At 38.6% G+C, this 27,958-nt stretch overlaps 2 protein-coding genes and 1 long non-coding RNA gene across 3 annotated transcripts; all 3 read right to left on the bottom strand.

Moving 5' to 3' along the window:
• Nucleotides 1–4,877: 4,877 nt before the first annotated feature.
• On the bottom strand, nucleotides 4,878–5,512 carry LOC131243906 (uncharacterized). Its single transcript, XR_009170215.1, has 3 exons — nucleotides 5,374–5,512; nucleotides 5,186–5,264; nucleotides 4,878–5,014 (listed from the first exon to the last, which is right to left on the bottom strand). It is a non-coding gene; the product is annotated as an uncharacterized LOC131243906 (long non-coding RNA).
• Nucleotides 5,513–5,608: 96 nt separating this feature from the next.
• LOC131243902 (gibberellin 2-beta-dioxygenase 1-like) lies at nucleotides 5,609–6,464 on the bottom strand. Its single transcript, XM_058243522.1, has 2 exons — nucleotides 6,079–6,464; nucleotides 5,609–5,905 (listed from the first exon to the last, which is right to left on the bottom strand). Exons 1-2 carry the CDS (start codon nucleotides 6,462–6,464, stop codon nucleotides 5,656–5,658), a joined length of 636 nt encoding a protein of 211 aa, XP_058099505.1. The 3' UTR covers nucleotides 5,609–5,655.
• A 10,795-nt stretch (nucleotides 6,465–17,259) lies between these two features.
• LOC131243899 (laccase-7-like) lies at nucleotides 17,260–21,796 on the bottom strand. The gene is made up of 6 exons (XM_058243518.1): nucleotides 21,554–21,796; nucleotides 20,299–20,450; nucleotides 19,703–19,947; nucleotides 19,220–19,348; nucleotides 18,018–18,956; nucleotides 17,260–17,407 (listed from the first exon to the last, which is right to left on the bottom strand). The coding sequence occupies exons 1-6, from the start codon at nucleotides 21,638–21,640 to the stop codon at nucleotides 17,277–17,279; spliced, it is 1,683 nt and encodes a 560-aa protein (XP_058099501.1). The 5' UTR covers nucleotides 21,641–21,796; the 3' UTR covers nucleotides 17,260–17,276.
• Nucleotides 21,797–27,958: the final 6,162 nt, after the last annotated feature.

Here is a 27,958-nt window from a genome sequence, read left to right as displayed (position 1 = left end):
TAGTGGGGAGATTGATGCCTATCGTTAAAACCTTCATAAGGTTCACCGTGATTTTTACTTGAAATCGAACTTGTTCACAAGTTAACATAGATATGAAAGAAGGGAAAAAACAAATATCAGCTTGATCAAAAACTTTTATAGCCTATTTAAGTTTTTAATGGTGAGCGTCACTCTCCCCACTGTTTTTTGTGGTAAGTCCACTGAAGCTTTGTATTTGACTTATTCTTTTCTTTGGATCTTAACCTAAAATTATATTTTCAAATGGATGGACGGTGTGGATACAAAACAAACATCATAACTTGGTGACATAACTGTAGTAGTAAGTCTCGCTACTCAACCTGTCAGAATCCAATCCGCGTCCGCGGAAATAGAGTGGCTACTCCCCTGCCACCAGCCAATGGCTGGTGGTCGGTGCTATGTGGGCCCCACCATGATGTATGTGTTTCTTCCATGCCGTCCATTTATGTTTCTAGATCATTTTATGGTATGAGACCAAAAATGAAGTATATCCCAATCTCAAGTGGACCACATTACAGGAAAACAGTGTTAAATGAACGTCAACCATTAAAAACTTTTTGGGGGCCATAAAAGTTTTGGATCAGGCTGATCTTTGTTTTTTTCCATTCATCTAGGTCTATAGGTCACATTGGGCCTTAGGAGAATTTTAATGCATGGTGGATATCCAATCACTATTGTTTTCCTATGGTGTGGTCCACTTGAGATTTATATTTTTCTCATTTTTGGTATCAGGCCCTAAAATGATTTTTTAAAAATGGATGAAACACATATATCATTGTGGGCTCAAAAAAGTGCCCCATGTTAAAAGTTGGGATGTGTATAACTCAAGGGAGAAAAATCTCTCTCTGAAAGGATAATTTTGGATTAAAAAAATAATAATAACAGAGCGCATTCTTCATTCCGCATTAAGTAAAGGACTCCCATCATGAAATTTTTTTAGCATAAATCGTAGAGTGCTTTCCTTTTTATGCGCTAACAAACACCACTAAACATGGAACATTTTCCAAATTATGCGTTAAGTACAAAAATTCAACGTTAACAAACAGGCCCTTACCATTTCCCATGCACACTAGTAGGAATCACAACTGTATATAAATATTAAGTTTACTATTTATAGTAACTCGCGATTTCTACAAGTTTTAGTTGTAGTTTAATTTGGAAACTTCTTCCTATTGTTGATAGCCTTATTTAAAGAATTGTAATCTCATTTTTCATTATTAATAAAATTATTTCAAATATTTTAAAATTATTTTTCTTTTCTTTCCTTGTGGATTGGAGGTTTCTAGTTATTCCCTGAGAAAGATGGTGCTCGCCCTCACATCCTTCCCGGCATCACTTGTGCTGGTTGATACGCAGGCACTCGAAGGTTATACACTTTGAGTACCTACACCCAAAAGTGAACTGCCCAAAATGGGGACCCACTATAGATATGTCATGAATCATGAAAAGATTGATTTAACACTTATAACCTCTTATTAGTAGATATTGGTTGGTTGAAAATGGGATGTTGAATACTGTTTATTAATCATCCATTAAATTCCCATTAATCAGCTATTTAAAAGATCAAATCAATGTAATTTTGGGTGCATGATCGACTTAAACAGAGGCCCACAATTTCAACGGTTTAATTTGTATCCCACAACTCAAACATCACACTCAGCAAAGTATCTTTTTTTTTTTTTTTGGCATTTTTAACAAGTTAGTACGAATTAAGTGATATTAATTGCGTGTTAGTACGACTTTGTATGAGTTAAATGATTAATTTTTCTCATACGCAAGCACTCAAAAGTAGTATACGTATTGGAGTACGTATAACGAGAGCATATTAGGTGAGACCCCATCTCACCCGAGAAGTTGCAACCCATACCGTGGGGCCTACCTTAATCTATGTATTATGTATCCATGCTGTACAACCGTTTTTCCAAATCATTTCATGACTCTATTCCAAAAATGAAACAGATCCGATTATCAGGTGGACCGTACCATAATAAACAGTGGTGATTGATCATTAATGGGTCACGTTAACGAATTGGATCACCAGGGAATATATATATATATATATATATAGAAAAGGTTCTATGCGGTCGGGCTCATGGGAACTTCCCATGAGGTTGAGTTGTGTGGGCCCCACCGTGATGCGTGTCAAAAATCTACCCCATCAGAAAGATGCACCATTCCACGGTGGGACTCGGGCTTAAAAATTAAATAAATTGATGACTTGTGTGGGCCACACCACGTACAAAAGTTGATAGGGGTTACCCTCCCATTAAAACATAACATTCATAATCATTTGTTTGTCCCACAAAGATGTGGTTCAGAAATCCAGACCATCCATTATATGTGTCCCACTTGGATGAGGGGTCAGACCAAGTTTCAGATGCATCCAAATTTTACCTGGGCCCCACCAAGTGCTTTTATATGTTTTAAGCATGTCTTCACATGATTTTAGATGGTATGACCCACTTGAGTTCTGTATATGGCTGACTTTTGGGATATCCCATAATTTAAAGGGGGCCCATCAAATGCACGGTGTTGATGTTCAACACGCATCACAGTGGGGCTCACACAGCGCATGAGATCTTTATGCGCACCAAGCTGATGGAGTGAGAGTAAGTAGGCTTGGGGTGGGCTTTATGGTGATGTTTTGTCAAATCCACTCCGACCATTAGGTTCTTGATAGCAATTTAACCATAGGTTTAAAAGAATAAACAGATATGTTAATTCAAGTGGGCCATACCAAGAGAAACAACAATAGAAGGATACGTCTACCGTTAAATTTTTACGGGGTCAATTGTGATATTTATGTGAAATCCACTCAAACCATTACCTAACTCCTAAAAATACATTCATGAGGACAAAAAATCATGCCCATCCTAAATTTTTGTGGGGCTATATAAGTGAAACAATCTCAATGGTGGGCTTATCATGCACTATTTTCACTCATATGACCCACCTGAATTGTGTATGCGGGTGAGCTTTTAGCACTATGGTTAAATTCATGCCATGCATCTCATGATCGAAGTAGATTTCATGTACATAATAAGTGGGCCCACCCCAGCTCTCCCTGCCTTGCCTGCCTGTCCACGTCCTTATGCATGCTGACTCTTCTAGCAACTACATCTTGCTGGTGAGTACTGAAAGAGTTATGTGTTTTATCTACATTGTTCATCTGTTTTGGTAGGATATTTTATGTCATTAGATCAAGAACGAGGAAGATCCAAAGCTTAGTTGAACCACACTATAGGAAATAGTGGTGAATGAACGCCACCATTAAAAATTTCTTTAGAGCCACAAAAGCTTTGAATCAAGCTGATATTTGTGTCTTCCCTTCATCTAGGTATACATGACCTAATCAACCGGTTGGATGAAAAATAAATATTACAATGGGCCTTAGAAAGGTTTTAATGGGGGGGCGTTCAGTAACAATTGTTTTTTTGTGGTGTGAATCTGCGGTGCACCTCAAATTTTTACTTACCTCATTTTTTAAAACACGTCATAAAATGAGTTAGCAAAATAGATGGACAAAGTGGATATAGAATACATACATCAAGGTGGGCCCATGGTAAGGGTGGCTTCCTCTTGGGTCAGTCCTAGATTTCACCTAATCCGCTCCCCGGCATGTAACCCGCTTGTCTGGCTGCAGCGTGCCAACAGAGTGAGGCCATCTTAATGTGTGAAATCCACTTTAATAATAAGATGCCTGACAATAATTTATCAATACGACTAAAAAATCACCCACATTCATAATTTAATTGAACCATATAAGCGGAAACAATGAAGGGAACACCCACTGTCTAAATTGTTTCGCTTAGTATAGCCCACATAAATCACATAAAGGTCTAAAATTTGATCCATATGCATATATTTTCATAAGGCATTTAATGGTTGGAGTAGATTTCATATAAAAGTCGCCTTGCAAAAATTCAACTATAGGCATATTCTTCTCCCAATGTTTCTCTTAGTATGGTCCACTTGAATCATGAATCTATTTGTTGTTTGGACCTACCATTAAATTGCTACACAAAATAATAATAATAATGGTCAGAGTGGATTTCACCACCATAGAGCCCACTCCAAGCCTACTCACTCCAGCTACATTAGCTTGGTGCGCACAAAGGTTTCCTACGGTACGTGCCCACTCATATATATATATATATCGTCACTTTAATGAATTGTATCACCAAACCTTCTGGGCAACTGCAATGTTGATTTGGGGCTCCTTTCAATTTAAAGTGGGGCCCATGATTTATTCAGTTTGAACTGAGGTTCATGCCTATCATCGTGCCAAAATCGCAAATTTACGACGGACCAAATCCGTCGTAAAACCAAATAAGCGACGAATTTCGTCTGTCGCTATTCACCGGGTCTTTTATTTTCGACAAATAAAATCCGTCGTTTAATCTACGACGGATAAGGTCCGTCGCATATTAGCGACTGAAAGATTCGTCGCAAAAAATAAAATACGTTGTCATTAAAATATTAGCGACGAATAAGGTCCGTCGCTAATATGAGTAGAGCGACGGACCTCAAATCCGTCATTTATTTCAACATTCAGAAATTAACGACGGATTTGGTCCAGCGCTAAAATATCTCTAATGAACAAAATATATATCAGATTCTTTATATATATATATATATATATATATATATATATCTTACACCTGATAGTCATTCAAAAAATAATTCACAAGATTGTTTAACATTCACAAGATAAGAATGAATATGAAACTGGACTAAATAGTGTTTGGATGCTCAAAAGGCTTGAAGTAGAAACTGATCTAAATATATAGTAAATAGCCAAAATTAGGTCAGCTACTAATGAAATAAGATAATGTAAAGAATATCATTTTCCTGAAAACTTAACAAATGATCATCATAATTATGTCCCATCAATTAAAATACAAATCCAAGAGATGCAAGACCTCCTTACTTAAAAATGGTCCGATGTATTTGTTGCCTATCAACCACCCTTTGCAGCAAGTCCCTCTTTTGTCACCTGTTGCATTAACAAAAAATCACAAAAAAAAAAAAAAAAAAAAAGCATTTTCTTCCAAACTTTGATTGTAGAAGAAAGATTTGAAAATAAAATGAGATCTAGAGTTTCACAATGTGATGGTAAGTAAAGCCTCATACACATCATTTATTAGTAGTCATGTTTTGTTTGTACCTGCCGTTTATATATTTTTTCTTCCATAGTTCCATGTGCCATCAAACGATATGCATAAACTGGCTTTGTTTGCCCATACCTGCAAGAAAGCAATACATTTTAGAAACAAAGAACAACAATGAGAAAATTGTGCTCCAAAAGATTAAGCATTAATTTTTTTTTAGAAAAATATCTCGATTATGTCATACCTCCAAACCTAAGCCCGAAGATCATAAGTAGGGTTCCACAAACCATCGACAATGATTACATGGTTAGCAACGTGAAGGTTGATGCCTTATCCTATGATTCAAACAACTCCAAGCAACCTAGCCTCCTCCTAGAGATGCAACTGTACTTCACCACAACTACTGCAATGCTGCTGCTCTCCCATTCTCAATTGGGTCCACCATATTAAGCCCATTCTTCAAAACAAAGAAACTTGGGAATTAAATAGAAAGACGAAGAAAAAGAAGAAGCATCATTATGCAGATTTATACCTGCAAGGAATCACCAACAATGACGAAGGAGTTGTGGTCAGGTGGGACTAAAACCCAGCTCCCATCACTGAGAGAGATTTGAAGGCCTGATGTATTGTTTGATCTCAGAACTGATATTATCTGAGGGTCAGTGCGTTCTCCAAAACCAGTTAAGCTTGGTTCAACCTTCCGCCCTTCAGTTAAAGATTCAAGAACTCCACAAGCTAATTTCTTCATAGCTGATATGTAATCACTCACAGTAGAGCTGAAAAATAACCCACCAAAAAAAAAAAAAAAAGGTCATTTCATCAAAACATGAAGTATTATTGCATAAAAACAGAAGCTCCAAGCTGAAGAATCGTAGCTATAAATAGCTAATGCTATTTGAAAATTGCAATTGGGTTTGAGCTGCAAGAGAAAATGGTTGGATTTTCTTACCAAAATATTTCTGGGTTTTCTCTAGAAATGGCCCAAGATCTCTGAGAAATGGAATTGGCATTGGTTTGAAAGAGGAGATACCCAATCCAGCCCACATCAGCATTGGGTCCAATCCTATTGTTTCCATACCCAAACAGATTAGCAGGGCCAGCTTTTTCCTTCTCAGGTTGAGGTAAGTAGAAGAACTTCACAGCCTCAGCTCCCAACCTATCGGTGAACTCTAATGGAATGCCATGGTTGAAGAATCCAAACTCTTCACAGGCTTTCACAAGAAGAGTTTTGGACTCAGGTTTTGACAGGTCTATGGTTGGAATGCCAGGGTTGGACACGGGCTTCTTGTTTCCTACAAAACTAATCTGATCTAATGTTGGTTGGGACAACACCATCTTCTTCTTTTTCTTTTTCTTTTTCAAGAGTAGCTGAAGAAAACAGAGAGAAACAGAGGATTCTGTATATGTCGTTGGGACAATCTATCAATGCTTTCCTAGAGTAAAGCATCCATGTTCAATTCCAGCTCTTATGTATGTGTCGTTGAGTGCAAACATAAAATAAGCAACAATTTCTTTATATTCAAGTTGAACATGAAAAATTAGTGAACTATGGGAATCTAATCACATAAAAGCATCACGATGCTCCAATCATCAACAGAAGCATCAATTGAAATTACAAGCAAAACATAAACATCTTAGAAAACACAATAGGCAGCTGGATCCTATGACCTTACAACATACCATCTCAAAGTTGACGCCGAGAACCAGGAGACTCCATAGGTGCTCCATGTTGCTGCAAATGAACTGTAACTCAGACAGAGAAGTAAAATGTTGCACATAGCAACAGTGATGAATTCTCCCAATAAAACATAAAAACATGAAACTGTTGTGTCATATTTGGATTAATATTTTCTGTTATATCAATTTTTAAGACTTGGTTGGACATTTAGAAAGCATTAAGACTCTCAATTTTTTAATACTCAAATTATTTCTTAATATCACGAGGTCCAGCCAGCTCCAGCCCCTCCCTCCATGCCAATAAAGCATAGGAGAACAACTCCAATATATTGTATATTCCACCAAATAGTAGTTTCTTCCCCCTTTTTTCTGTGGGTAATCAAAATGCCTGAATGTTCTTGGTTATTGGACTGAAACTTCTGAAGCTCATACTTTGCATCCAACCATAAGATTGTGATAAATCACAGATGTAAAACTTCCTAAAAGATGTTTGGCAAATAAGAATGCACAATCTGGCCCACAAAGCTTATCAAGGCAGCTCTTTTGAACATTCCCTTATACTTTGTTCCCCGCAAAGTGTAGTTCAGCTTTGTGTGTTATCAAGCATATCAGTTACAAAAGGATAAGCTGAGAGTAGCATATCAGTTACTTAGAGAAGAGAACATTGTCCACTTTTAAAGCGTAACTGTTAGATCATTGAAAAGTGGGTGTGATTCTCATTTTTTCTCCACCCACATAATTGACAACAAAAATGCAAGCCATTTGATCAATGACCACTGATCAAATGGCTGGATTCATCCAATCAAAGTAGTTCCCAAGAGTTATTATCAATCATACGTGGCCTAAATGATTGATGATCAAGGTTAATGATTCAAACTTTTTTTTTTCCATCTTCAAACCCTGCAAAAAAAATAAATAAACAGGAGGTTCTTAAATGAATCAACACACAGCCATGTTGTAATTTTATTTTATTTTTTTAAATGATATCTACTGCCCTTAAAAAATGCCCTTATTTCAACATGTTACCAAACATGCTTATTTTAAATAAGAGCTGTTTTCATATTTGAAAAAGTAATTTTACCAAATGAGCTTATTTAAAACAACTGCTAGAACAAAAAGAGGGTATTAGAGTAGCTCTTATTTTAAAAGTTCTTATTCCATTAGAGTAGAGATGCCAAACGAGATAATGCAATGTTTAAACCATTGGAAAAAAATCTGATTATATTATACAGTAGACACAATTAACTGCTTTCTCTAAGTATACATACGTTTCCTCCATCTTTTGGTTCTAGAAGCATGTGGGACCCACCAAACAACAAACTCAGCAGTAGGCTGTCATGTAGCAGGAGCCACCTCTCATTTCAAGAAGGTGGATTTCTAAACAGGTAGGAATGCCCACATTCTAGGAACAAGAGGGTACTACCACTAGACAAGTACTGCTGAGTTGTCATCAGCAGACGTCCACTTGCTTTTTGGAACAAAAAGAAACAGGAACAAGAAGACACCCCAAACACGCCCTTAAACTATAACAATACCATGGATTGATCAAGTGCCCTAAGATGCGCTTCAAGTCTTTCAAGAATCTCACGGGTAGTATCAAGGGCACCATTCTGCTGGATGATGGATTTCTTTCTTGCAACAAGTACAGCCTGTGGAAAAATAGAGCACCGGTTGGTTCGGTGAACTCAGAAACAGATGAAGCAGCTGCCCTATTTGGTACTAAAATCTAGTACCTTGCTTAGGCTAATGCATGGTTAGAGAATCCCACAGTATGGTGTAGGACTAAGGAATTACCTGGCTTTCTAAGACAACTCCACCTTCAATTTCTTTTAAATTTTTTTCACGTAATGTTGTTCCAGTACTTACAATATCAATAATAGCATCTGCAGTTCCCATCTAAGGCAACACAAACATAGAGATCAATATAACAAGAAAAAGAGCGCAATAACCTTGATATAGAGATGAAATATTATAAGTGTACATAGCAGTGTACATAATGAAAAAGAAGAATAAGAAACACCATCATCGTCATAGCCTTGTCTCAGCTATTTTGGGTTCAGTTTACAGAACCTGTTTTGTCAATCAAGAAGAAAGAAAGAATCATAGCCTTGTCTCAGCTATATGAATGGGATTTTATTCAAAACGCAGCAAGAAGAAATGACAACCAAAGTGATACAAAAGTAAACAATACAATTTCTTCACTGATGTTGAACTCTTTTTAAAGACCTAGTCCATGAGATTACACTACTTTTCACTCTATCAGTAACTTGATTGACACTGGGAGGTACATTCATGATTGTTTTGTGATTCCTTCAATCATATATTGACCAAATCTTCTTTAAGAATGAGAGAGACCATATATAAGATCCTCCTTTGTCCCCATTGGCAGATAAATCGATTCCAGGATCATCTAATCCACTCTGAACTGCTTCATGCACAAAAACTGAATTGCAGCCAAAAAGGATCAGTGGTTTGGGAGAAAGTTCGCCCTTTCAAAATTCATTAGACAAAATACAACCATGATGATGCAGAACACTACACAGACCATTTGGATCAGCCCAAGAAGATCAGATGACCAGGATTATTGTGCAATCTGGATCACTGGGGTCCACAGGATAGACCCAAACTGAGCATGTGGATTGTTGTCTCAGTTTAGGATGGACACATTGCAGAGTACTGGGCCTGCTGGAGATGATGTGAAAGGTGCTACATGAGACTTCTCCTAAACCCAAGCCATCTCCTAAAGTCCAGCCAACCTACACCTCTTCCCTTCTTTCTGCTTTTGCTGTTTTCTTGAATTGGATGTGTTTTTAGTTGCAATCTCCATTACCATGGGTATTTTAGTTACTAGGTAGTTTGTGATTTGTAGATAGAGTCCATTGGTGTTAGGATATATGACTAGGATGAGAAGCAAGGATTGTACTTCATTCTATAAGCCCTTGATTACATGTTCAACAAAAGGGAGTGATTGTTTGAAGTCGCAAAAGCTTGAGTTTCTCTTGCCATTTTCTAGCACAATAGCTAATGGCTTATGGTCGAATCCAGCTGATTTAATTCATGGAAACCATTGTTCCCAATGTTGTCATAATTGTTATTGTTGTTATCATATTGCAAATTATAATCAGTCTAATCATAAGATTTTTTTTACTCCAATTTTCTTTATAAAAAATTGGAAAAAAGTTCTAAAAATTTATAAATAAATAAAAAAGAAAATCATCAATCATCCACTTTTTGTGAATATGCACCAAGAAAAGTAGTACTAATCATGGTATTATCAATTGAATAATTGTGTAGGGTATAGTTGTAAGTTAATAAATCTGTCATTGTGTCAAGTTCAAAACAATCAACCCATTGCACATTTACATGTATTCATCTATAAATGTAGAATGCAAAAAGGAAACAAAATATCTAAAAAGTATCTGCACATGTGCATGTGAACGAGCATATCTTTTTCTTTTTTCAGAAAGCAGCTAGATAAAATCCGCAAGAATCATCACAACACAATGCCATGCACGCATACACACACACACATCTAATAAAAAAAAATTAATAGAAAACAACTGCATAAAATTCACAAGAACCATCACAATAAGATTCTGTGACATAGGAAGGGCAATGAAATTAATTAGCCAAAAACATGCCTGTATAGCAATGCAGACTCTACAACATCTCCCTGCCAAAATATATGACACATGAAACAGCATAACATCAGTAGTGTTCCAGGACAAAACATAAAAAGGCAACTACATGTGATTCTTATATGGAGCAATGAAGGTGAATTTTTTTAATCAGCTGTAATATCGGGGTACAGTTGAAATAGTAATTCCCACCACCAACATCGTCCAAAGTACATACAGGTTCCACCCTGATATTATATGCCTTCCAATCTACTTATATGATTTGCCACACTGGGATGAATGGATTCCCCGAAAATCAGGATATTCCAAGACTCATCTTGGCCATATATATAGTAAATTTAGCATGATTTGACACTATTCCTTGTGGCGTGGCCTTATTTTTAGGATCCATCATGAAAATTAGAAAGAGAACAGCAACAGAATGTTAAAAAAAAAAACTGTAAAATCAGAAAATCCCAATTTGTAAAATCAGAAAATCTCCAATTTTAAAAGTCCGCAAATCCCCAAAATCCTAAAATCCCTAAATCCCCAATCTGGGGTCCACATTCAAATCTGTAAACCCAAAAATCTCCAGATCCTGAAATAAGGGTCCACATTCAAATCGGGAATCTACAAACTACTAACTCCCAAATTCCTAAGTCGGCATTAATATTGAGAGAGATTGAGAGAGAGAGAGAGAAATACTTTCACCCGTGTGAATCTGATTTAACCCGAGCTTCAAATCCACCTTTTCCATCAGGCGAGTCACCAGATTTTCACCATGAACAGAGGAGGGAGAGAGATCGACAGGAAGAGAGACAGGAGGGAGAGAGATCGACAAGAAGAGAGAGAGGAAGGAGAGATCTGTAGGAAGGAAGAGAGGAGAGCGTGTGAGAGAAACAGAGATTGGTTAGGGCCGGCGCCCTAACCAGTCCTCAAAGCTCAAACGTCGATTTCGTACTAAAGGAGGCATGCTCACCTGCGCACCTACGCACGTGTGCACCTTTGCACAATTATCATGGGTGTTAAATCCGAATGGTCCATAAGATGTAGAATCCCATGAAATCCTAGGTGGTGAATTTTCACCCTGATCTAAGATTTTGGTGGTTCATAGAAAAGAGAAATGCAAATCAAGGGAAGAAACTGTTTGCATTTTTTATGGCCCACCGAAGTCTTGGTTCAAAGTAAAAATTGATACCATGGGGTTTTATGAGGTTCTTCTTCATGTGTACCATTCAGATTTTATAGAATCATCATGTGTGATGAGTTCTCAAAAACGTTCGTACGTAGTCCGTGTGAACTGGTTCGCAGGTGAGCGTTCCGCGTGCTAAAGCCTTTCGCTGATAAGTTCCTGCGAAAGGATGCTGAGTGGGGCCCACCACCATGTTTATGGGAAATCTACTCCGTTAATCCGTTTATAGAGCTCATTTTAGAAAAATATCCCAAAAATTAAGTGGATCCAAAACTCAAGTGGGCCACACGAGATGAACCAGTGGGGTTTAGTGAGAACCGTTGAAACATTCTTACGGCCATAAAAAGCTTTGTTTCAGGGTTTTTTTTTCCTTATTTCTTTTGTATTTTCACTTCATCCCAGTGTTAATGACCTTATCAACGGTTTGGATGGCATATAAACATCAACGTGGAGCCCAAGAAGTTTTCAACCATAGGTATTTGTTTCCCAACTGTTTCCCATCGTGTGACCCACTTGTTTTTTGGATCCAAGTCATTTTTGGTCTCGTCTTAAAATGATATCTAAAAACGGATTAACGGAGTAGATTTTCCAAACACATGGTGTTGGGCCCCACCCAGCATCCTTACGCAGGAAATTCACGCCAAGGGCTCCTTTCGCGTCCGTCATTCAAGGTGGCGATCAGCCAATGGCTGGTGGTCGGTGCTCTGTGGGCCCCAACATGACGTACGTGTTTCATCCACGTCGTCTATCTATTTTTCCAGATAATTTTATGGTCTAAGACCAAAAATGAGGTATATCCCGATCTCAAATGGACCACATTATAGAAACAATGTTGAATGAGTGTGGACCATTAAAAACCTTTTGGGGGCCATAAAAGTTTTTAATCTTTGGTTTTTCTCATCTGGTCCTGTATGACCTAATCAACAGATTGGATGTCAAATAAACAGTACAGTGGGCCTTCAGATGGATTTTAATGGGCCCACAGTAACGTTTATTTGCCATCCAACCTATTCATAATATCAAATATATATGAATGAAGAGAAAACACAAACATCAGCTTGATCCAAAACTTCTATGGCCTCCAAGAATTTTTCAATGGCAGAGGTTCAATCACATTATTTCCTGTGGTGTGGTCCACTTGAGCTTTGGATATGCTTCATTTTTGTTCTTTAGACCTCAAATTATTTGTTTACATGGATAAACGGAGTGGATAAAATAAATAAATAATGGTGGACCCCACAGAGTTTACTCTGGTAAGGGTAATGACCAACTCACCTAAATATAGAGAGGTTTCCTTAAAACATTCATAATCATATATTGGGCTTGCCTTAATGTGATTCATATATCCAACCTACTCATTATGTGTGTCTCACTTGGATGAGGGGTCAGACCAAGTTTCAGCCGCATTCAAAACTCATGTGGGCCCCACCAAGTGCTTCTATATTTTTAAAGATGTCTTGACATGGTTTTAGATGGTATGGCCCACTTGAGTTTCGTTTACGGATGATTTTTGAGATATCTCATAACCTAAAGGGGACACATTAAATGCACAGTGTTGATGTTCGACACACATCATGATAGGGCCCACAAAACTTATTAACATCAATTCGTAGGTTCCTGCGAGATCAATAAGTTGGGTCACAATTTTGACAACAATATTTAGCCTATTTTATATGTATAGTCCATTCACTCTATTTTATTGATCAATACCCTCAATTTGACTAGTTACTCGCCCCAATCAGGCTAGCTACATGTGAGAAGGATATTGGGAGTACAAGATTGATCAACAATTTGAGTGAAATTTGATTTAAACATATGAAGTTGTTTACTCTTCAATCTGGACTAATTCGATTGTCCAAAAACGGTTAAACATTCGATTAGTGGATGTGCCTAATAATTTATTAAAAAATATTTTTTTCACAGATAAATTTCAATTTCCATTTAACATTTTTTTTCAAAATGTATATTTTTTTACTCTTAATTTTTTTTTGAAAACTTTTAACAAAATATCATTTTTATTATAAAATATTTCAAAAAATAAATTAAAATACAAATTATGAATTTTTATTTTCAAAATATCTTAAATTTTCACAATTTTTAATTTTTTTCCCAAAAATTCCAAAATGCCGATTTTTTTTCTTCAAAAGCATCATGTTGTTTTCAACTTTTCAATTTTTTTTTTTAATTATATATTTTTTTTCAAAATCTTAGTGTTTTTATAAATAACTTTTTCTTTAATTTCGAATTTTGAACATTTTCAATTATTTTTCAAAATCACAAAATTTTTCAACTTATTTATTTTTCATTTCAAAATGTTTGTTTTTTGATAAAGTATTGATTTTTTTAATATCGTTTTATTTTAAAAATTTTCAATTTTTTTCACTTCTCCATTTTTTTTAAAGCATTTTATTCGAACTAGTCAATTTTTATTGAACTTCACAATTTTTATTTTTATTTTTCAAATTTCAAACTCTCATTTTCTTTTTAAAAATATTTTCATTTTTCAACATTCTGAAATTTTTCACATTTTTAAAAATATTTTTAATTTTCTTTTTTAGGATATTATTTTTTCTCAAAATCAAATGCTTTTTTTTTTCAAATTTATCAAGTTAATTAAATATTCTTTTTTGTTCCCACAAAATAGATTTTTATTAAATCACGATTTTTATTTTTTCAAAATCTAATTTTTTTCTCAAACATTGTTAAATTTTTTAAACTTCTCAATATTCTTTTTCATGTGATATTACAAATCATTTAAATATTAGTTTTAAATTAAAAAAAAAAATAAAAATTCCACTCATTTGATATAAAAACAAAATAAATTTTCTTTTTGCATTCAATTAATTCTTAAAAAATAATCTTACATACAAATATGTACAATTAAACCACTGAAATTCTATTAAAAAACAAGTATTAGACTACAAAAAAACTTAATTTTTCACCATATTCTTAAAAAAATGAAAAAAAAAAATGTTGAAAGGCAAAGTCCTTTTACGATGGACCATGATCCGTCGCAAAAGCAATTGAAAAGCGCCCCATTTGGTATTTTGGGCGGGAATTTGCAACTGTTCGTATTCCGTCGGCCAATCAAAATTTGCGACGGATTTCATCCGTCGCCTAGTTACGACGGACAAAAATCCGTCGTAAATAGGTCGTAAATCAGAGTTTAGCGACGGATTTAGGTCCGTCGCTAAATTCCGCGACGTGTGCACCACCGATATTCGAGAGAGACGAATTTAGCGACGGACTTTTTCATTTAGCGACGGATTAAATTCGTCGTTAAATCAAGAGATTTTTCGTCGGTCGCAAATTGCCCATTTTGGCGTAGTGTATCACGGGTACGCACGACTTTTGTCCATTGTTGCAAATTACATGGGTAACTCCAATACTAATATTCATACTTTTAAATATGGAATTAATTAGCCAAAATATCATCTTTCAAACAAACATGTACAGATTTCATAGATGTGTGCCTTTCTTGGAGAGACCGTTCTTCAAGATATTCCTACACCCTTCTATACACGCGTACCAATGTTCTTGGCGTCCATATGCTCTTTCGCATGGAATCGTCATGCAGTCAGCATACCATGTTATTGGGAATCTAGATCCTCTACTTATCATAAGCAAGATAATACCATACCATATATATATGTGTGTGTGTGTGTGTGTGGTATTATGAGGTCAACCTCATGGGAACATTTCATGAGTCGAGCTGTGTGGGTCCCACTCTGATGTTTGCCAAACATCTACCCCATCAGTCAGATGTACTATTCCATGATAGGCCACGGGCTTAAAAATTAAGTCAAGCCATGATTTGGGTGGGCCACACTACATACAACAGTCGAGACGGATTACCGCTCCCATTAAAACTTCCATAATCATTTGTTGCGCCCAACAAGATGTGGTTCACAAATCCAGCCCATCCCTTGTGTGTGTTCCACTTGGATGAGTGGTTAGACTAAGTTGTAGCTGCATCCAAAACTCATGTGGCCCCAGCCAAGTGCTTTTATGTCTTATGCATGTCATCACATGGTTTTAGATGGTGTGGCTCACCTAAGTTTCGAATACAACTAATTTTTGGGATATCCTGTAACCTAAAGGGGACCCATCAAATTCACGGTGTTGATGTTTGACACACATCACGGTGGGGCCTACACAGCTTGACTTCATGTGAAGTGAGACTATTCCCAGCAAATGCAGTCAATCACTTGCAGATCGTGTGCATCGACTTTTTCTAAAGAGAATAATTGAACTTAAGTTGGTCAAGTTCACACCCATGATGCTTGTCACCGAAAATATCCTAACAATATATAATAAAAACATGTGTAACCTGCGTCAAAGTTTCCTTGTAGGCAAAAAGTTCTACTTTTTATTAATAAGCTGAATTAAATATCTTCAAAAAAGTTGGTATATGTAATATATTTATTAATTTATTTAAAGTATATTTATTTTGTTGTCCACAAGCCATCACCAAATGCCATCGCCAAAGAAAAATGGCAAAACAACATCCCAACCACATCCAATTGCAAGACATACGGTAGGAGCCAATCATAGATGTTACCCATAACACATTCTTTGGCTTACCTTTGATATATGTGTTGTATATTCACGAGGTTCATCAGTTTTTCCACCTTATTTTAGGGCGTCTCAAAAATGAAGTAGATCCAAATCTTAGGTGGAGCACACCACAGGAATAAGTGGTGACTGAACACCCACCATTAAAAACTTCATGGGGCCCACCATAATGTTTATTTACCAATCAATGTATTGATAAGGTCATACGGATGAAGGGTAAACACAAATATTAACTTGATCCAAAACTTTTGAGCTCACCAAGAAGTTTTTAATAGCGGACGTTCAATTTCTACTGTGTGATCCACTTGAGATTCAGATCTGCTTCATTTTTTAGATCATGCCCTAAAATGAACTGACGTAAATAAAAAATACATATATCAAAGTGGACCCCACAGTGTTCAACTTTTGGACGGTGGTAGGATAGGTTATACATCATTATCATTGAGCTGTCATTACTTCGATCCCAGAAATTCAACTAAAGAAACGTATATAAATAAGAAAATGTATCTAACAATTCCTTATATAAATGTATAAAACCTACGCATGAACACAGTCATGACTTTATTGCATGGACTTATTAAAAAAAATTAAATGTTACACATGGCCACAGCCAATGACTTTATTACATGGGACTATTACAACATGAATGTTTGTAGACAACTAAGCTAAAGAACGAAACGAATATGAGGTTTCAAGCTCCACATGCATATCCATAAGCAGACACGTGTCAACTAACACGTGTGGAACGTTCCAGCCATGTATATGGTGGGACCCATAATGTAGATCTTGCAAGTCTATTGATTTCTCATACGTGCCGCCGGCCCGATCGATAGTAGGTGTCGTACACACGTGGATCTATGCCTGCGTGTAGAGATGCATGTGGTTTTAACAAACAAATACAAATATCACACCCAGATCCATAGCTTGGAGATACCTCGTTTCAACACTTGAGGTCTTGGCATCGATCCCTAGTGGGGGTGGCTAACACGGAGTGTGTGTACTGACATGGGTGTGTACTAACAAGCTAACCGAAAAAAAAAAAATTAATAATAATAATAATAATAATAAATACAAATATGGTAGTATCTAGCAACGAGGGAGATCGAGCGGTGGTGGGGGTAGCGTTGATGAAACGGTGGGCCCATTATCTATTACGAAAGCCGTTGATAAGCCCCATGACAAGTGGACATCCAGGTGGCAATGCATCAGCCATACACCTGTACATTATCGATGGCCAATGAGATTCGTTAGTATGTCAGTTTCACATTTGTATTCGAAGAGATGCGTTTTACCTTAAAAAAATAATTTTAAAAAAAAAAAAAAAAACGAATGACCATATGCGTTTTTTAACGTTACAGGTTTGTGTGGTCCACTGTGATGTGTTGTACAATCCAACCCGTCCATTAGATGTGATTTAGGATGTGGGGCTTTGACCATAAAATTCAATGTGATCCATAACTCAGGTGGGCCACAATAAAGGCAGCAGTGGAAGCATTCCAGATGGAACGTGGGATCCATCGTGTTGTGGATATGTCATCCTACCCATTCATCAGGTCTGCCCACAGGAATAACAAGACATAACAAAACTTAGGTGGACCACAAAAAGTGATTATATAAGTTGTAAGCATGATTGTATACAACTTCCCTTGGTGTGTCCCACCTCAGCTTTGGATCTAGATGATTATCAGAATATAAGACGAGGATGAGTAGGCGCATCTGATGCACGGTTTGGATTCAACGTGAATATTACGCATGAGCCAAAAATAGCTCGAATGTACGGAAATTCCCGTACATTCGAATGTATGTGATCATTTAGCATTTTCTTACCGGGATTGTTGGCGATGAATCTGACAACAGCCCATCCTCCGACGGGCACAGCAATGGTGTTCCGCAGCTGCGGGTTTACCAAATTGAACATGCTCCGGTGCGTAGCATTATCGTAATTTCCGAACCCCTGCGCGAGCACGAAGAAATTAAACCCATGCAGATGGATCGGATGGTTCTCCACCGAGAGTATCGCCGTGTTCTGAAACACCATCTCCACCGTCGAATTGTACGCGAGCCTCTTGACACGTGTCGACTTCAGGGTCGTCGATACCAACTGGCTCGCGTTAGCGTTCGTGTAGTCAAACACGAGCGGGGGCGTGTCTGGGAAGTCGTCCGTGAAGATTCCCTGCACGCCGCTGAAGTGCGCCTGCAGCATCGATAGCGTGGTGGGCAGCCGAAAAGACGCGTTGTTCATGCTCGCTGCGAACCGCATCCCTGATGGACCTGCACACGTGGCATTCACCCCGCACGGCTCGAGCCCTAATCCGACAGTTATAAACATGTGCTCGTCCACGTCGAGAGGCACCTTGTGGGTCCAACTACGCAAGGCGGTGAGGTTGCTGTAGAACCGGTGTGCCGTTGGGGTGTCGTTGAATGCAGGTAGGACCGGCATCAGAGGCGCTGCTACTGACGTGGAGTTGTTGTAGTGGAGGATGGCGGTGGTAGTCGTGTTATCGAACAGTATGGGAGCGCTCGCATAAGGGCGGGCCGCTATGTAGTAGGACCCAGTTGGGCCATTTGCAACGAGCAGGACATCGGTGGTCTGGCCAGGGGCCACGACAACAACGTCGGTGATGTATGGCTCGGTGTAGGTTGCATCGATGCCCACGACCGTCAGATTGTGGCCAGCGATCTTGAAGAAGAGTTCGTTATTGAGTGCAGCGTTGATGATTCGCAGCATGTAAGTCTTACCTTGGGTCACCGTAATCTTGTACGTATCTGGATTACAAGAGAGAGAGAGAGAGACACGTGTGAATGGGAAGGATGAAAGAGTCTAACATGCGCAGGTGGCTGGGTTTGGGCTGGGCCAGGCTAGGCGGGCCCGTATGATAATTAGGATCTAAGTCAAAGCCAAGAGTTGTTGACCCGTTTAATAAATGGGCTGGGCGCAGGTTAGGGCTGAGCCCAAACTGACCCGACCTGAACCCCCTTATGCCAACATGCGCTGGTGGTGTACGTTTCTCGGTTTTTTAAGAACTTACTGTTGTTGGCGCATGGGTAGAGATCGCCGGGTCTTCCGTTGATTGTATAGGCGTCAGAGATATTGGGTGCAGCTCCAGTGAGATTAGCCTCATTCTCTACATCCACCACGTTCGCGTTCCACCACTCCCCTGCACCAGGGCATTTTCGTCATTTAAGAAAAATACATAGAAGTGCCACGTTGGATGGTGGGGGGCCATCTTTAATGATTCTGCACCGTTGGATATTGCAGGGCGCCACCTTCAATACCCGCCCCTACCATGACTAAAATGAATTTGGTCTAACTGTTTGATCTAAGCCGTTTGATCTACAGCCAGCGAAATGATGATTAAAATGAATTTGGTCTAACTGTCATTTTCACTGGCGCTTGATCAGACGGCCACGATGATCTGAGCTTGGTGATCCATGATGGGTCCTGAAATCCATCGATCCATGACGATCAAAGGCAAGCCCACCTGAGTTCCATGGTGAGATTGTTTTCTTACCTAAGATAAGTGGGAATTCCTTGTGAGGTTTGACGAAGGGATAAGATCGACCGGCCCTCGGATGAATGATCAAAGCGCCGTAGACCGTTGCTCGGAGCCATGATACGTGGGCATGCCACCAGAGGGTCCCTTCCTGTTTAGTGATGTTGAATCTGTAGGTGTAATTGTTACCGGGTAGGATCGGACACTGGGTCACGTACGATGGCCCATCAGCCCAACCACTTAGCTTTTGGAATATTCCATGCCTGTAAAACCATCGCCACCACCATAATAGGCCATTACCAAAAGTTGAGAATCTGCTCATCTAACATGCATCATTTCGTTGGGCCCACATTCAAATATGATCAGATGATTAGAACCGTTCATCTTATGGAATGTATTTCAGGTAAGTTTACATTCAATTCAAGAAATCAACAGAGACGGCCATCTTTTACAGCATGTTATTGAATGGTCTATCTACGGTTGTGTGGTATTCTGTTCCAATCATCCCATCTCTGCATGTAGGGCCCACTGGAAATAAATCATCATGATCAACGTGGGAATTTTTTATTTTTTAAAAAGGCACGTCCTCTCATGAGATTTAAATAGAGATTTACCAGTGTATCGTGAGGTTGTATGGTGACTCATTGATGACAAGAACCACGAGCGTGTCGCCCTCATTAACGCGGATAGTCGGTCCAGGTAACTGACCATTTACTGCTACCACGACTCGTTCTTCACATAATGGCTGCACCGTTAGATTGCCGACCTGAAAATGTATAAAATTTAGAAAAAAAATAAAAGCATGGAAAGGTTAGTCGTCAAACACAAAATTAAAAAGGTTATGTGGAAGAATGAGTTTTAAAAAGATATTGAAAGAGATTTGAGTACGAGGCATCTACGCCCTTTTATTTTCTTCTACATATTGAGTAGCAGGTATGCATGTAGCCACATGTTGGGAAGGGGGAGGCCATTCTATAAGGTGTGCCTTATTGATCAATGGTCAAAATTGTCGTAAGTGTTGGATAGTGTGGTCGGGTGTACTAGTAGACCCCATTAAGTCATGATGCATCTAAAATAGTCGTGTAAGGGGTGGTGCGCTACAACTATAATTTACATACAGTGTTTTAGTAGAGTTAGGATTACCAAATTTGTGTAGCCTCTAGAGGAGTTTTTAAGGGTTTAAAACTCATCAATCCTCTACGACTATAAAACAAGGCGGCCGGTCCCAAATCCAACACCATCAACAGAAGCAAGAATCCCATCAGAGCTTTTCTAAAGGTTTAAAGAATGGAAGATAACAACATCCGGCTTAAAGATTGCAGCATCCGGTCTACAATAATAGTGTCTCAACAAGGTACGCTTTATTTCTTCAAATCTCTATATCCGATGTATAGCTCGGCCCTTGCAATTCCGCATCAAGTTTATAGATGAATGATAGGGTCCACCATGTTGTGCATATATCATCTAGCCCATTCATTAGGTGAGCACCACCACGCTAAAGTGACACACTAAAGCTCAGGTAAGCCATACAGCATGAATATACAAGTTTTAGAAGTGATTGTACATTGCATCCTGCGGTATTCCTCTTGTGACTTTTGGATTAAAACAATTCTTGATATCTAAGATGAACATGAGGAGGTGTAATAGATGTATAGCTTTAATTTTGCATACACATCATAGGTATCCAGGCTTCAAATAAGTTATATATATATATGATATATATATATATATATATATATATATATATATATATATATATATATATATATATATATATGATAACTATTACAATTCAAACACATGTGATGATATCTCGAATAATTAATAATAAAAAAGGATAAGAAGAAAATGTGTTGAGCGTGAGCATACCCGAAATGTGTGATTGACAACCTTTGCAGAAGCAGCAAAGGCATGCATAGCAAAAGTGCATACTAGTATCCACATGGCACGTGCCATGTTGTATTGTGAGCAATAGGGTGGAAGGGATGGAAGAGAAATTAAGTGGGAGAAGCTCTTTTTTTTTTTTTTGGCAATTGATTTTGAGATTTGTGAGAATCAATCAAAGACTATACACTGTATCTATTTGTATACGCTTTTTAATAAGTCGGAAGAAGTTTAAGTTATGAAAAATGAGCTCTAACGGTACTATATATAAGCTTTGAACTATAGAACCGTGCTACGCAATCTGCACGAATTTGGTAGGAGGGAAAGCCAAAACGTAAATGAGTAGGTAGAATTTCGTTGCTTCAAGAAAACGTCCATGACCGTTTCTCTTGGAAAATGACCGAAATGCCCTTAGAATTTGAGATATCTATTGAAAAGGTTAAACTGTGATACATGCTCCTGAATCCAATCCGATCGTTAGGTGGGCAGCTTATGAGCATTCCCTGTCCCATGAATCAGGGAATCCAATAACTAACAGGATGACCACACTCATGTGAGCGAGATGGATGGTGAGAAAGAGAGTGATCAATGACTTATATTCTACCTTCATGTGTGGTCCACGTGATGAGTTGATTAGATTTCAACAGGAACACAACTTTCCTGTGAAGCAGGCCTAATGGGGGAAGCTATGCAGGCCCACCGTGATATTTGCCCATAATTTCACAAGGCAGATTCAAAACTCAAGTAGGCCGCAACGCAAAAACAACTTGATAAGTTTTAACCTGGAATACATATGAATAGCTCGTAAGCAACAGTTGGCAGTGATTGGACAACTCTTACCGTATGATAAGTTTTAACTGTCCCATTAATAACTACGATGGCCTAAAAGCATGGTTTTTAAGATATGGCTCATCCATGTGGTGCCCCACTGAGTCAACGATCCAGATCATGCTAGCCATACACAAGTGCTACGTATGGATACCATGCAGATATGGGGAACCGATTGATGGATATGTACGTGCACCAATAACAATAATAGAGATGGTCTATAAGTGTACCTTTTATAATTTTAATCATTTTCATAATATCAAATTAAGGGTGTTTTAGTAATTTGATAAGAACAGTTATCTTTTCCATTCCAAAATCCAAATAATAAAAAATATATAACTGCTTAGTTGGCAATCATCAGACCTATCTAGCCTCAGCCTAACTACGACTTTCGAATGTTTGACGTTTGACCCCGTGGAATAAAATAAAAAACAAATGAAGTGGTTGTGAACTTTATGGCAACCATCTTTTCTTCGAAGTCAATATGCATGCAGGACATCTGAGTCGTTTGAATAATGGGCCATGTCATCAAGATCACCTCTTATGAAAATCAAGATGATCCACCCATAAGGTGCTCTGCATCTGTACTTTATGTCGAACCATTGCCTTTCCTTCTATTTGGTCCGTCCGATTAGTGGACCAACCTGATTTTCACCTCGGATGATCTTCATGGTGTGGTCCTCCTTTTGCATGGCTCCGATGTACTGCATAAATGATACGTTGGTAGGAAGGATGGGGCTGTATGTGACTAATGTTCTCATCTCTACGTGACCATTTGTCATATTTCAACATCTTTTACATGCATTGAATTTAATAGCCATTATGAGGAAAATGTCCTGCATTGATTAACAAACTTGTAATCAATCTACTCTACGTAAATGTTTCAGTACTCTATGAGTACCATAAGTTATATTGCTCCTAGTTGTATTGATCTATGTGGACAGTCTAATTGTTCAATCTAAACCGTCCATTAAGTTCATGAACGCATATACATGCTACTATGAAAAATTTGTACTCGAAACAGAATTATATATGAATCAGAGTTTCCTATTCATTTAACAGGGAAGTTCCCTGTGCGAAACTTAATTTATAAATTTGATACCATGGTTCGTATATCCAAGCCATTGATATGACAGCCCCCCTCACATTTACAGTCTTTCTAAAAGACTCTCCCAAATCGCTGATCCTAGCCATTGAAATTTGATATTTTATCGATTGATTCCGGAAGGTTAGAGGTAACGTATTGAGGAGATTTTTGGGGAATAGTCAAGTTGGAGCCGCCAGATGATTAGCTTGGATGGACCGACCGTGGCTCCAAGTCCACAAACTGATCAGTTTCGCTCAACCTCCTTGTCGGTGGTGGAAGCGGCTTGGCTGGTGTACCACACACCAGCTATGTAAATACGCGTCATGCTACGAGCGCCCACGCTCCTCGAGCTCCGAGTTGTACGAACGGTTCAAAGGAGATCAAAGTTACATGGCCCCATAATGATGTATTTATTATATCCACACCGTTCATTCATTTTTCGAGATCATTTTAGAGCATTAGACAAAAAATGAATCATATCCAAAGGTCAAACGGACCACACCAAAAATAGCAGCGGGATAATGATTTTCACCGTTAAAAAAATCGTAGGGCCCACCATACCGTTTATTTTCCATCCAATCTATTTATAATGTTGACAACACCTGAATGAAGAGGAAAAACAAATTTCATATTGATCCGAAACTTTTGTGACCCCAAAAGGGTTTCAATGGTAGGCGTTCAATCCCCCACTGCTTTTTGCAGTGTGGTCCACTTAATCCTTGGATCTGCCTTATTTTTTGGTTCAAGTTTTAAGACGAGCTCACAAAATGTATGGACGGTTTGGATATAATACGTACCTCATGATGTGACCCACGGAACTTGCTTACGTTAATAATACATCAGCTATCAGCTATATAGCTGGTGCGTAATACACCAGCTAAAGCTGGGCATTTCCGATCCGATCCGGTGGATCCAACCCGATTTGAATCGAACCGATGGTCTGGATCAGTGCGGATCTGATAACTCCATCCAGATCTAAATTCTTTTCGGTTCGAATTCGTATTAGACCTAATCCGACCTGATCCAGTCCGGTATCCGATCCGATTAGGGCTCCGATCCGGACCTTACTATCAATGTAACAGCTACTTCAAAGCTCTAACATGGAGAAGATACCGCCGACGGGTGGTAGCACCAACTATCAATTTCTACAGCAGATAAAATCAAATTAACAACAAGAATCTTAGTCATCAAAGCATATAAGCTCTACGTCTGCCACTTTCCAACAATCAAATTCCAAAACAATATCCAAAAAAACTAAAAATCATCTCAGCAATTAATCTCTCGCACCCAAATCACGTTAATTTAGAGCAGAAATTTAAAAAAATAAATCTAAATCAAATACCAAAAGAACCCGAACAGCGACTGCAACAAAACGATACTCCCATCAATCTACAGCAATGGCTGAGAGAGAGAGAGAGAGAGAGAGAGAGAGAGAGAGAGAGAGAGATCGTCGTACCGATGGAGCATCGACAGCTCGACTGACGATTCCATCTTCTACCAACTGGAAATGGAACATCTATTGGATTTCTAAGCTAGGGTTTTCTTTCTCCATTTTGGGCAGAAAGCAGAAGAGAAAAAAGACCCCCGGAAAGGAGGAGAGAGAGAGAGAGAAGGAAAAATGATTTAAAACAGAGCTTGCTTTTCTTGTATGATACTCCCGCTCCGTATGACACTTGATACACAGGCACTCCAATAGTGCACACGTGATATGTAATAACTCACATATGGACCAATCCGAACCTAGCCCAATCGGAAAACCAAGTCGGGCACGGATCGGATCAGACAATCCACGTTTCGGATCAATCCGACTCAGGTGGTCCACACTCGGTAATGGATCAGTTCGGATTCGGGTCAAACCAATGGGATTTCGGATCGAATCGAGTTGGCCCATATTCAATCTGATCCGGACCGATGCCCAACTCTAACACCAGCCAATCCACTTCCATCGGCGGTTACATGAGAACTTGTACAAATAAGTAGGGGTGTACATCGAGTCAAACCGAGTCAAGTTGGCCTCAGCTTGACTCGGCTCAAACACTGACTGACCTCAGCTCGAACTCGACTCGGCTCGGTCCTCGAGCTTGACTGGCCAGCTCGGCTTGGTTCGGTCAGCAACTCAGGCCAGCTCGGGCCGAGTTCAAGTCAAGATCGAGCCGAATTCGCCACTGATGCATTTCCATAAACACTTGAACTACAACTTCAAAAGCCCATTGTTTTACAAATAGAGGCAATGGTTTTACATGTGTTTTATCAAACACCTTCTAAGTAACATAAAAACCAAAAAAATATATATATATTTGTCTAATGTACATACCTTGCTTGCCATCGACTAAACCTTCCATGCCACCAACCACATTTCATTAAGTCATTTTATCAAACACTTAGTGAGCAACATCAATGACAAATTAACCAAGTCACCAAACTTGTTCAATTTGAGTTGGATTTTATCTGAGTTGAGTCGAGCTGGGGCCTGCTCAAACTCGGCTCAAACTTATTTTCGAGCTCAAAAAATCAGCTTTACTCGGCACAAACTCAACTTTGAACCGAGTCGAATCGAACTTTTTCGAGTCGAGTCGAGTCGAGCGAGCTAACCTAGCTAGCTCGGTTCGTGTACACCCTTACATATAAGTCTATGAGGAAGAGCAAAATGGAAGTTTGGTTGGTGGCCCAACACCACCCAGCTGGCTGGTGTCAAATTTCTGTGGGCCCAAGTTGATATTTGTGTCTTCCCTCCATTCATATTTATTTGGCTTTATGAATAGGTTAGATGGCAGATAAACATTGTCGTCGACTCTGAGTAGTTTTCAATGGTAGGTGCTCATGAATTCCTAATGTTACCTTTGATATGGTACACTTGGGCTTTGGATCTGCTTTAATTTTTGGGCTCATGCCCTAAAATGAATGGGCAAAATTGATGGACAGGCGGATAAAACATATACATCATAGTGGGGCCCATAGAGCTTTGATACCAGTGAGTTGGCTGGTGTTGGGTCACCAGCCAAACCCCCCTCCAGCAAAATGGTGGCCGCTTAGGCGGGTCCTGCCATGATGTTTATGTAAAATCCACCCCAACCATTTAGTCTATCACCCCATGTTAGTGTGGTCCACCTAAATCACATATTAACCTAATTTTTGAGCCCCACACTATGTTTTAATGTGACACCTAATGGTTGGAGTGGATTTTTTATAATCATTACAGGGCCTGAAAAATAATAATAATAATAATAAGGGCTGAGGTCTCTCTATATACACACGTGCGTGCACGGTACTCTAATTAATTTATAATCAGTAAGTTACCATTTACCTTGATAGCTAACACTTTTTTGTAATTTGTGAAACTATTAGAAAAATAGGATAATATCTTTACAAGGTAGTGGGATAGGGTTGTTCTACGGCACTCTGCCTGCGGTATCTACAATGCTATGCGCATCTTGTATGCCATCCAACCCATCCAAGAGGATCACCCCACCTTGAAAGTAGGTAATTCCAAAGCTCAAATGGGTCTAGATATCATGTGGATTACCATGTGAATCTGAAATTTATTATTATTATTATTATTATTTTGTGTCTGTCCAATGATTTCTATGGCATGGCCCACATGATGATTGGATAATCTTGATTGTGGTGTATCTAATCATCACGATAGGAAGACTTGATGCAATGGTTGGGTGGCATACACACATCAAAGAGAACCATAATGTCTCGAAAAGGAATTGTATAATTTGCAAAAGTAGTTGGCAACATTGGTAGTAGACGTGGTGGACAGGGAAGTGCATTGCGTCATGCCCTCTGTTGGGCAATAATCCGTTCAGGCAGGGCTTTGTAGTGTCCACTGTGATATATGGGTTTTATCCATGCTGTTCTTTTTAGATCATTTTAGTGTACAATCCCAGAAATGATGCAAATCCAAGGCTAAAGTAGACCACACAGTGGGGGTTAAATGCTCACCATTAAAAACTTTACCGAAGTTTTGGATCAAGTTGATATTTGTTTTTTTCCCTTCATCTAGGTCTATATAACCTTACGAATCGGTTGAATGGAAAATAAAATATGATCTTGGAAAATGGATGGATGGCATCGATAAAACCCATACATCGCAGTGGGCCTCATAAAGCGGTTGCTTGGACGGATTATCGTCCAGGAGGGGGCAAGATGCAATCAGCTTGGGATAGTGAAATTTGTTTCTTGGCCATAAAAATTAGACCAAGGTTTCGCGACGTCCAAAACGGCCCATTCACAACTCCGCCTTGAATCTAAACACCTGGCAGAAGCAAATCAATGGCTAGAATTAAACATGAGATTGTGGCCCAAGTATCCAACGGGCCAAGAATTTCTACTATATATGTTATTTTCTTTTCTTTTCTTTTCTTTTGTTTTCTTTCTGTGATAGTGAAATTTAACCAGCATGTTTTCTTGTGATGGCAGTTTGGATTTTCAGAAACGTCTCATATTTTAACACGCATGTGAAAGGCCGT

This window comes from Magnolia sinica, chromosome 4 (genome assembly GCF_029962835.1).
Source record: "Magnolia sinica isolate HGM2019 chromosome 4, MsV1, whole genome shotgun sequence".
NCBI lineage: Eukaryota > Viridiplantae > Streptophyta > Magnoliopsida > Magnoliales > Magnoliaceae > Magnolia > Magnolia sinica.
This window is presented reverse-complemented; position numbering and strand designations above follow the sequence as displayed.